Source organism: Vulpes vulpes, chromosome 7 (genome assembly GCF_048418805.1).
Source record: "Vulpes vulpes isolate BD-2025 chromosome 7, VulVul3, whole genome shotgun sequence".
Lineage (NCBI taxonomy): Eukaryota > Metazoa > Chordata > Mammalia > Carnivora > Canidae > Vulpes > Vulpes vulpes.
Genome location: NC_132786.1, coordinates 76,236,565 through 76,248,695, shown reverse-complemented (window position 1 = coordinate 76,248,695; position 12,131 = coordinate 76,236,565). Strand labels below are relative to the sequence as shown.

Below are 12,131 nucleotides of genomic sequence, written 5' to 3'. Positions count from 1 at the left end.
GAGATTTAAAAATCATCAAAAGCACTATGAACAATTTTATGTCAACAAATTTAAATTTACATGAGACAAAAACTTTCCTAAAAAAATTTCATTAGTAAAAGAGTCAAGAAATAAAAAACCATAAAAGATGTGTTACTGTTAAAGAAACTGAAGCATTAGTTTTTAAAAAATATTTCTATTTATTTTTTAAAGATTTTATTTATTTGAGAGTGAGAGAGCACATGAAAGTGAGCAGGAGCGGGCTGAGGGGCAGCGGGAGGAGGAGATGATGGGCTTGACATGGGGCTCAATCCCTGGACTTCAAGATCATGACCTGAGCCAATGGCAGATGCTTAACCAACTGAGCAACCCAGATGACCATGAAGCAATTACTTTAAATTCTGCTTTTTTAAAAAGAATCAGGTCCAGAAATCTGAGTAAAGTAACTAAAACCTAAGTAAGTAAAACCTTTAAGGTTTCACAAACATTTTGATAAATATAATATTTTAAATTTGTAAAACAGAAGAAACTATAAAGTTAAAAAGGTACAAGACAGACTACAAATTACTTGAAATGCAGGCCTGTTTCTAGTTCCTAATATATCCTGATTATCTTCCAGTTCCTCAGTGGCAACTAATCTGGAACAGAAATTTTGGAATTCAATCACTTAAATTCTAGTAGGATACAGCTCTAAACCATTCTTTGCACGAGTATCTACATCTTTGTGAAAGAAAACAAATGAATATTAGCCTCTGGGTTAGCCTTATACTTGGCACATTGTAGGTAATTGACGCATATGCTATCAAAAGAATAAATATATACCATATACCAGAAAAATCTAGTACCTATAAATTGGTATTCAAAGAGTATCCATTGAATATACAGCAACTAGTAGGATAAAGTAATAAAAGTTATTTCTATGCAGTTTTTAATTCTCAAAATTCTCAGATTTGAAAGCATACCCATAGTGATGAATTTTCCCTTGTATAAGGAATGGTGCTGAAAGATCAAGGACTTCCAGGTCTTCATGGCCAGATCTCACAGGAATTACACTATGAAACTTGTCTGCGAGTTTGCAGATTTCACTGAGTGTACCTCCTTTTAAAAAAGAATAAATAAATCCTTTAAGTAGTACAAATACAATGAAGGCAAAGTTGAGTATCTATTAAGTAACACATGAGGTATAGTAAAAGACTAAGGGGATTGCAAGAAAAAGACAATGAAGGTATGAATTTAGATAATTAATACATTCATACATTGTAAAATACAGTAATTTGTAAACTTAGTATACTGCCCTGATCACAGAAACCACTGCACAAAAATGCCAGGACTTGAGCAAAACACTTGGCTTGTGAAATTTTAACCATTTCCCTGATTTTTTTTTAAATTTTTTTTTTAATTTTTTTTTTTTTTTTTTTTTTTTTAATTTATGATAGGGACACAGTGAGCGAGAGAGAGAGAGAGAGGCAGAGACACAGGCAGAGGGAGAAGCAGGCTCCATGCACCGGGAGCCCGACGTGGGACTCGATCCCGGGTCTCCAGGATCGCGCCCTAGGCCAAAGGCAGGCGCCAAACCGCTGCGCCACCCAGGGATCCCCTTTTTTAAATTTTTAAAATTTATTCAAGAGAGACACACACACACACACACACACACACACAGAGAGAGAGAGAGAGAGAGAGGCAGAGAAACAGGTAGAGGGAGAAGCAGGCTCCATGCAGGGAGCCTGATGTGGAACTTGATCCCGGGACTCCAGGACCACGCCCTGGGCCGAAGGCAGGCATTAAACTGCTGAGCCACCCAGGGATCCCCCATTTCCCTAAATTTTTATACAAATTGCTCTTTTATGCCAGAACAGTTTGGTTCAAGTATTCAAAAGAAAATTGAGAGCTGAAGTTTAACAGGATTCTCATTATTAAATTTGCTATAATGTCTAAGTAAATCTAATATTGGGTTTGAAATAAATCTTTTAAACTTTTAGGTTGATATTATATTTAAATATAGATGCAAACAGTTTGTGTAATAAGGATTCATGTATAGTGTTTGTTTTTCCTGAAACATCCTCAAACTTCCATTAAAGCCATCATGTTGGCAGAGAAGAGTGAGCATGCCCAGTGGTGTACTACCACAAGGCACCGATATCTATAATAACTCAAACCTACTGGTATCTTTTCTGGGTGCACTTTTCACCTAGATTGATAATTCTTCCTCTCCAGGGAAAGAGAATATGATTTAAAAAATACTTTTGTGTATTTCCTAAAATCTGTAATGTTAAATTCAATTTTGAGGGGGAAGCACTTCCCGCACAGCAGAGTAAGGACATCCAAAAATACACTTCTCCAGAACAGGAAAAAGAACATTGGCAAAAACTGTCAAATTTGACTTTTTTAGAACCCCAGTAATTAACCAAATTCTTGAAACAATCCAAGAAGCGTTTATTCAGAGAAAAAGAGATAAATCTTGGTAAGGACAGCAAGGTCTGTGGTGTTTTAATGTGCCCAGGTCCCATTCCTCTTCCCACAGCTTTGTGAGGCTGGAAATCACAGTTCTGCTATGTCATACTGCAGTTAGGTAGGTCTTAGCCTATGATTAGGGTTATAATAAGATAAAATAAAAATAATTTTACTAAAGTGCTTTCAGATATATTTTCATTAAAATCTTATTAAAAAGCTCTGTAAGTTAAAGTGTTATTACTCTGAATATACCTATTTACTCACTATTTACTGAGAACCAGTTGCATACCTCTACTGTTATACCCTCAGAGCTAAAGATCTATAGATTAAAATAAACACGTATCCTGTATTAGTTACATACTGATAAGCAAACAAGTCTATAAACAGATATAATGCAAATATAATACAAAAAGAAAAGTGATCCACTGAAAGGTCATACACCATGCAGTAAGAACCACTCAAATCTGCCTGGTGAATCAGAAGAGTGCTTGGTACGTGTAAGTGCTCATTAAATATTTCACATGAACTGTTGAATAAAGGGAATTATTGCGTTACTTATGAACATGTAGTAGAGCATGGAGAATAGTGATGGAATGGCAAAGAGGCACAGAGAAATATCCTGGGTTTAGGAATTGCTACCAGTTTGATATAGCTGGAGGGTGGAATGAGGATCGAGAAATCGTAGGAGTTGAGATAGGTTGTGAGATGAGTGATAATTAAAGACAGGATCAGGAACTAAAGGTACTTCTTCATTCAAGCTTCTTTGGGACCCTCAAGTTTCATTTGGCTTCAACACAGAATTGTGGGAGGCCATATAACATAGGAGAACTCTAAGACACATGATATCCTCTTAGCCCTACAAGGAGAGTTCTTATAGAACCTGATAGATCCAGGGCTTTATTTTATTTTTAGGGCTTACAAATAGTCTTATCCATTTTTTTGAGTGTGCATGTGTTTGTGTGTTTTGTTTTTATATCTATTTCCTGGTAGAGATTAAAACATTGCTAATGGAATAAGATACCACATTTCACTCACTAAAGTAGACAAATTTTCTTAAGTGCTAGTGTATGATGATGTGGATGGGGAAACAGATAATCTCATATGCTACTAAATCATATGAACCAAGATAGCTCTATTGGAAAGTAACTAGGCCACATTTACTTTATTCCTTGTGTCCCCCTAATTACACTTCATCCAGAGGGAAGATAAAGTTCATCATAGAGTTACTATGTCAAAAAACAGGAAACAATTCAGTTCCACTAACTATCTGTACTGGGAAAGATCTAAAACTTCTCTATGATTCAGTTTTCTCATATATAAAACACAACTTTTAATAGTACCAACTGAATAGGATTATTGTGATGATTAAGTACATAGAAATTAAAATTATTTCTGGTATACTATAAACGTGTTAAAAATGTCACAAAAATAATACCAATGGTAATAATTCATGTGTATTCATATATATATATACTAACACAATTTACATATTACTTTTATAAATAGAAAAATGTCAGTAACAAAAATGATCATAAGTAATAAAGATCAGTTCATTTATAAAATGAAACTAAAGATTTTCTGCAAATTAAAGATGATGTTTCCTTTTATTATAGAATATTCTCAAGGAAAATAATAAAACTTTAAATTTGGCATGGGAAAAGTATGTGTTGTGTGTGTGTATATATATATGTATATATATATATGAAATAAACATCAGATTAAAATTAGACAAAAGTGGAAAGGAAATGCAAAAATAAATGACTCGATTTCAGTCTTTTAAAACATGTCAAGTCTTCTTTACTCATTTCAAGGGTCCCTTCCTTGACTTACATATCAAGAGATGACTTTCTTCTACTTTTATGGAACAACAGTGACATCCAGAGGCTAAGACAGAAGCAACTGTACATAACAAGCAGCCTCTTGATTAACACTACTCAGCTTGAGAATGAGCTTGAATCTGTTTAAGATTATATCTAAAATCCAAGACGGACAAATGCAAACACTTGAGTTCAATGTATAATCTCAAAAGGTCATTCAGATTAATTTATATATGTATGTGTGTGTGTGTGTGTGTGTGTGTGTGTGTATATTTAAATCTATCTGTTATATATATTCCATTTTATCGAATTGTCCTAGGTTGCCCTAAAATATATTTAACGATCATTAATCAAAGAAAGACATAGACAAAAGCTGTATTCGAACAAAACAGTAACTTAAATACCTTCTATCAAAATCAGACAGTCACTTGAAAGTGGAAGAATACCATTATTTTTTACAAAATGAACAGCCACATTTCGTTCTCCTTGATCTGTAGTGGTCCACATTTTTGAATCATATAATGATGTATTTTGTAGTTTGGTATCTGGGGTCTTACTTGCACCCTCTTGTAAAATTATATCCATATCACCCTCATGTGGAACTTCTTGCCTAAAATCATCAATGACGAAATACAAGCCAATTGGTATAAACTTAGAAATTCAAATTTAACAAATTATCCAATTAAAAAATTTTTGTTTATATGCTGATGAGCCAGCTACTTATTTTAAAATATGGAGATAATTCACTTTGCAGATTGAATGACTTATTCAACAAAAAAGATACATTTGATGATACTTCACATCTGAGTAGATCTATCATAATCACATTAACCACCAGCAATTTACTTATCTGGTTTAGTAATAACAAGGATCTTATAACTGTTTCTAACACCAATTCACTCTCCTTTTGTAAAGAATGTTAAACTTCTCTGTGGGGGGAAAAAAGACAGCTGCCCATTAAATATCCACTTACCTAAGTAATCCCCCTTTCGTAGGGCACCTACTTTACAAACCGATATTCCCTTCGATTACATTTAACCTAGAATAATAATTTTAAAAAGTTGCATGGTAAAGTATGTATACGAAATAAATGACATGATCCAGAATCAAAAGGTCTATGTCCTCATCCTGGTTCTGTCCCCAACCTGTTGTGTAACTTAAGGTAAGTTTAAGGTAACACCTTTAGCCTTTCTGAGATGATTTTATTTGTTTAAAAAAATGCTCAGAGAGGATGGCTTTGTTTGGCAAAGCTACACAACTTTACAGAATTTGACAAGCTTTAACTTAATATTTCAATAATTACCTAAAATCTGCATTTTAATTCCAACTACCATTTCAAGCTCAAATGGGTAGCAAATGGCCCCCCATTTTATATGAGGAAGTCTGATGATCAAAAATCTCTACAAATAGCAGTATTTTGTAATGTAATAGTAAATATATGTATATTAGTATTAGTGTACACAGATGCACACAAATATATATACAAATATGTACTTTAAAATGGAAATGTACTTTATTTACACATTATATATTTAGAGGGAAGACAAATTGCATGAAAAAGGAAAAGAGATTAAATATAATTTCAGAATATGTCTTGACCTAATAAGTACATATCCATTCTAATGTCTTATAAAGTTATTTATATATGTATAATAATTGATGTTTGGAATAAAGTCTGCTGCACTGAGAAGTTCTCAATGATTAGTAAAAATTTAAGTTATGAATACTATATTTAAGACAGAAATATTATCAACAAGGCTTTCTTTATCATTTATTTAGAAATTTCATCTAACCAGAATTCTTCTCTATTTAAGAGTTTTAGTTACTAAAGGTTTACTTTTAAGAAGTTCTTTTGTGAAAAATGAGAAAGTCTCCCCAAGTATTTTTATAGTTTGTTTGCATGAATCAGAACTACTAAATAGAATTTCAGATTTCAAAAAAGCACTCACTTTTATTTATCATTACTAAGAAATATCAGAAGGATTTACTTTTTAAAAATTTAGTATTTTTTCTTAAAAATGTTACCAGTGTTTCAAAATACAATACACAGTCACAATTTACTCATTGCCAGGACTTAAAGTGATATATAAGAAAGCATAAATATTATGAAATAAAAACTTTTGTTTTATTACAGAAAATACTTACAGTGCATGACATTTAGGACAATGGAGTTTAACAGACTGAAAGAGTTTTCTGGGCTTATATGACCTTAATTTGGCTCGGATACGATACTGCTGAGGAGCTTTTTGTTTCAAAATGGTACATATTGGGGTTTTCTCCAAATACTGATGATCTGTAAGTACTTAAAAGAATTTTTAGATTAAATTAGAATAATCTACAAGAATAAGAATATTCATAATATGAACTCCCCCCAAAACAGATACAAAAGTGATTTAAGGCATACTGTCAGCCTTGTTAATATTTTACCACATTTATCATCTCCATCTGTCTTTAGCTCTCTCTTCATATATAACTCCTTATAGATTCATATATACATATATGGATCATTGTAGATTAATTTCCAGATATCATGCTCCTTTATCTCTAAATATTTCAGTGTATATTTCACAAGCAATTTCACTGACCTATCACAGTGCAATTTTCAACCTAAGAACATATAACATTGATGTAATATTATCACTGAATCAACAGATATTATTCAAATTTCTTCAACGTCCCTATAATGTTGTTTAGAATTTTATTTTCAGGTCCAGAATTCAATCCTGAACCATGTATTGCATTTAATTTTCCTATCTCTTTGGACTTTTTTTTAAAAAAGATTTTATTTATTTATTCATGAGAGACAGAGAGAGAGAGAGAGAGAAGCAGAGACACAGGCAGAGGGAGAAGCAGGCTCCATGCAGGGAGCCAGATGTGGGACTCGATCCCGGATCTCCAGAATCACGCCCTGGGCTGAAGGCAGCACTAAACCACTGGGCCACTGGGGCTGCCCCTCTTTGGAATTTTTTAATGTAGAATGGTCCCTCAGTTTTTCTTGGTCTTTCATGACACTGATAGATTTGAGGAGCAGAGGCCATTTATTTGGGTGTGTCTGATTCTGCTCATGATCAGATGCAGACCACGCATTTTTGGCAGTATATTATACTGTAAGTAGTGATACAAACATCCTCTGAATTGTATCAAGAGGTGTGTGTGTGTGTGTGTGTGTGTATATATATATACATATATATATATATATATATATATATACATATATATATATATATATATATATATATATATATATATGTTTTCATTCCTGTGGATGTTAACTTTGCTCAGTTGGTTATGCTGGTGGTGTTCAACAGGTTTCTCCACTATAAATTCATTATTTTCCCCTTTATAATAAGAAAGTACTTGGGGAAGTATAAATATCCCATTCTTCAGTAAACATTTAGGATCCTGATAGTTTAGAATCCACTGATGATTTACAATTAAATCAATTATTACCATCATGGTTGCAAAATGATTTTCCCCCCAACTTCATCAGTCCTTTTACATTTATTAGTCGTCATTCCATTATAAGTAAGAGCTTTCCATTCAATCTCATTTAATTATTCATTTGTTCTTTTATTTACTGTCCACATGGACTAATGGATTCCTACTTTATTCAGTTTTACTCCATTATTAGTATTTTTTATTTTGATGCTCCAATTGTATCAGATTTGACATGCTCCATCATTACCTGAGAACTTCTTTACCTTCTGGCACAAGATGTTCCAGACTCATAATTCTCCTGTCCCAATCCTGGAGTCTGCTATTTCTATAAGCAGCCCTGACTCCTTTTAAGGGAGAATATTATTTGTCAGCCAAGATTCATGCACTAGGTACATTCATTGTTACTGGGCCATGCCATTACTTTGAAGCCCTTTAGCTGGACAGAATTGGGTGTATATACACATGTGTTCATACCTATACTTATACACACACACCTGTATATATATGAATATATATGTAAAAAGACACATTTATATCTACTTCTATATCTATAAAACCATGAATACATACTGACACTTCCTATTCCAATAACACCACCATAAGCTTCTTTCTTCTAGCTTTCCCGTTTCATAGCTGTATGTTCTTTCTCCAGTAATGAGAAACTCATATTTCTTAAGAGTATATTATACAGAATTTCACTTAATAGGCTTGTGCTTAAAATATTTTTTTCTTAAATTATTTTATCTTAGCTAAAGTAATAGAAAGAGGTATCTGACAGATTTACTATCATTGCTAACATTAAAGTTTTGGGTTATATTGTAAGGAGCTCCTTTATAGGCAGATGGCTAAATGAACAGCGTGAAAAGATAAAAATTATGTCATATTTTGCATTCTCAAAATAAAATAAGCCCCACTCTACTATTAAATGGAATATGTTTTATAAAACTTACAGATACATGACTTAAAACATATAGTCAATGTAAAACCATGTATCTTTCTGGGTTCCCATGTTATGCCACTTAGGATGAAGTAGGGAAATAAAATATAAATAGGGATACATTTTTGCCCTCATGGATCTCTGCTCTCGATATTAGATAGGAACAAATCAGTTGGTAAGACAGATTTTATTATGCACACTATCACACTCATATTTCAAAAATGAACTGATCTTACTTGTAGCTGATAGTTGCTGACATCTTTCTACTTCATACAGTGATACTGATCCAGAGCCTACATGAAGGAGAAGGGAAAAAGAATTAATTTTAAAATCCGTTAAAAATTCCATGTAGCACTGAAAAATTGCTGACAGGAACTGAAGAAAATCTAAACAAGAGTAAAATATGCTATGCTCATGGACTGGAAGGCTCAAAACTGTTAAGACATCAATTCTCCCCAAATTGATCTATAGATTCAATACAATCCTAATCAAAATTGCAGAGGCTGTATTGCAGAAAAAGACAAGAGATTCTATCACTCAGGTATAAATGGGAAGAATCTAAAATATAAAATATAATCCTGAAAAAGAATAAAACGGAAGGACTTATTCTACTTGAATTCAAGACTTATTATAAAGCCATAGTAATCAAGGTAATATGATACTGGCATGAAGACTCACAAACCTATCAAGAGAATTACAAAGGAAGCCTAGAAATAATCCTGCATTTCATTTTTGATAAAGGCAGCAAAGCAATCCAAAGGGAGAGCAAAACTCTGGTACTGCAACAACTGGAAATTAGTATGAGGGAAACAAATGTTTACTTCACACCATACTACTGAGAACTTCTGACTGGAAAGCCCAGAAATAAATCCACATTTACACTCATTTGATTTTTGACAAAGACACCCAAGGCATTTTACAGAAAAAAAGGAAATTAATGGTGCTATAATGATTGGAAATTCATCTTTAAAAAAAAAGTCTACCTCTAATACATGCGATGTGTATGAATTTCAAAAACATATAGTACATAAAAGAGTATGTAACATATTATTCCATTTATTTGAAATTCTGGAAGAAGCAAAATTATCTATGGTGGAAAAAATTAGAACTTATGGGGTTCTAATGGGGATGACGATTGACTGGGAAGGAGCATGAGGAAACTTTCTGCAACAAGGGTGATGTTTTAGATTTTTAAAGGGATTTATTTTATTTTATTTTTTAAAGATTTATTTATTTATTCACGAGAGAGGCAGAGACACAGGCAGAGGGAGAAGCAGGCTCCATGCAGGGAGCCCAATGTGGGACTCGATCCCAGATCCCAGGATCACTCACTGAGCTGAAGGCAGACACTTAACAGCTGAGCCACCCAGGCGTCACTAAGGGGATTCACGTTATACCACGATTAGCCAAAGCTCATGGACTGGTACACTCAGGTTGTCCATTTCACTGCAAATAACTTTAGACCAAAAATAAAAAGGGTCAACAAATATTGAATTCTAGTTAACGATATTCATTGGGAAATGTTTAGGAGGTGTATTTATGCCTGCAACTTTGAATTGTATCAGAATATAAGACAGACTGATGGATTAAAAGACAGAAGGATAGAACAGAGGAAAGAGAATCCAGATAGAATGTATATGATTATTCACTGTACAACTGTTTTGGTTTTTCTGTATGTTTGAAAATTTTTATTATTTTGGAAAAACACACTGTGAAAGAAATGAAAATAGAAATGGATAAGATAATAAACTTACTAAATTGAACAGGATGACTGGATGAAGACTGTAAGATAGGATTTTACTTTAACAAGAAAGTAGAAGTAATGAATGTAGCAATAGGTTTTAAGAGTGCTTTCTGAAATGAAGCATTTGAGACTAAAAAGTACTCATATTTTGCAATTACTTTAGCTTACATTCTATTATATAGAACAGCATATTATGTTTCTATAATTTATGTGGCATCATATACAAACATGTGCATTAATAGTCCTTCTTTCTCAACATCACTAATAAATGGCATAAGAATCAATGACAAGAGAACCTGAATGGAATATTAAGCTGGCAAAATATAATTTCAATGAATCTGATTACTTAGCATCAGCTGTTCTGCATGAAGTGAAAATAATGGCAAAAACTTTAAAACATTCAAATAATATGAAAATTAGTGTAAAATATATATTCATGGTCTCCCACAAACTGATAAAAAAAAAAGGTTAAAAATTTTAAAACCAACAGAAAAATCAGATAAAGAATAAGAACAGATAAACCAAAAAAAAGAGGAAGTAAAATGGCTGATGAATATATAGTATTTTCAAGTTTCCAAGTACTCAAGGAAACTAAATAAGATATCGCCTTATACCTGCCAAACTGTCAAAATTTACATACACTGCTGACCTCCAAAACCACTTGAGAATGTGAGGAAAGGACATTTTCCTACAGTGCTATTTGCATATGAATCCTATGACATTCTGTCATATAATCTGACAGCATCTCTTAAAATACAAAGATGTGCTTACCCCTTGATCTATCAATCCCTCTTTTAGGAGTTTATTTTAGAGAAAGAAAAGCAGGAATGTACAATTGTTCAAGGATGGTTTCTAAAGCATTGTTTGTAAGAGCAAAAAATTGCAAACAACCTGAATGTCCATCAAATGGAAAACAGCTGAATTTATAGATTCACATTATAAAATATGTAATTATTAAAAGAATGAGTTTGAGGAACATGGACTAGCCCATAAAAAGGTCTATGGTGTGTACTAATAAAGAAAGCAACTGTATAGTATGGTCCCATTTTTGTAAAAAAAATTTTTTTTTTAAAGCATGGAGCCCAACACAGGACTTGACTCACAACCCTGAGATCAAGGCCTGATATGAAATCAAGAGTCAGATGCTAAAACAACTGAGCCATCAGGCACCTCATTCTTTTTTTTTTTTTTAAAAACGATTTTATTTATTTATTCATGAGAGATAGAGAGAGAGAGAGAGAGAAGCAGAGACACAGGCAGAGGGAGAAGCAGGCTCCATGCAGGGAGCCTGATGTGGAACTCGATCCCAGGACTCCAGGACCATGCCCCTGGGCTGAAGGCAGGCACTAAACTGCTGAGGCACCCAGGGATCCCCTGGGCACCTCATTTTGATATCTTAAAGAGGGGAAAGTCATGTCTGTTTATGTACAAGTGTATATATATTTGTATAAGCATGAAAGTATTGAAGAAACTACACTAAACTGTTAATGTGACCTCAGGAGTGGGCACAAGGGCATGGGGAAGCTGTGTAACTTGATATCATGACACGTATTAACTTTATAATTTAAAAACAATTTAAAAATCTTTGTAAAAGGAGAAAAGAGATTTCATAAAGGATAATTACAAATTATGCTGTCCCCACATGACTGGCAGGTAAAGTAAATTAGCCTGCTAGTGGGAGTTTAAGTAATCACAGATCAGGCTAAATGCCATCACCAAGGCACTAAGAAATGTGGAGTTTTAAGGCAGGATAAAGAAATAAATT

General features: G+C 33.2%; 1 protein-coding gene across 12 annotated transcripts in view; it reads right to left on the bottom strand.

The window, feature by feature from the left end:
- Positions 1 to 12,131, bottom strand: part of POT1 (protection of telomeres 1) — an 80,240-nt gene that overhangs the window by 9,338 nt on the left and 58,771 nt on the right. For all 12 annotated transcript variants that reach the window (XM_072764130.1, XM_026010764.2, XM_026010773.2 and 9 more), the window contains 4 exons: positions 8,859 to 8,915; positions 6,393 to 6,549; positions 4,652 to 4,857; positions 942 to 1,077 (listed from right to left, as the gene is read on the bottom strand). In XM_072764130.1, coding sequence (XP_072620231.1) covers positions 942 to 1,077; positions 4,652 to 4,857; positions 6,393 to 6,549; positions 8,859 to 8,915 — 556 coding nt within the window. The remainder of the gene's footprint in view (positions 1 to 941; positions 1,078 to 4,651; positions 4,858 to 6,392; positions 6,550 to 8,858; positions 8,916 to 12,131) is intronic.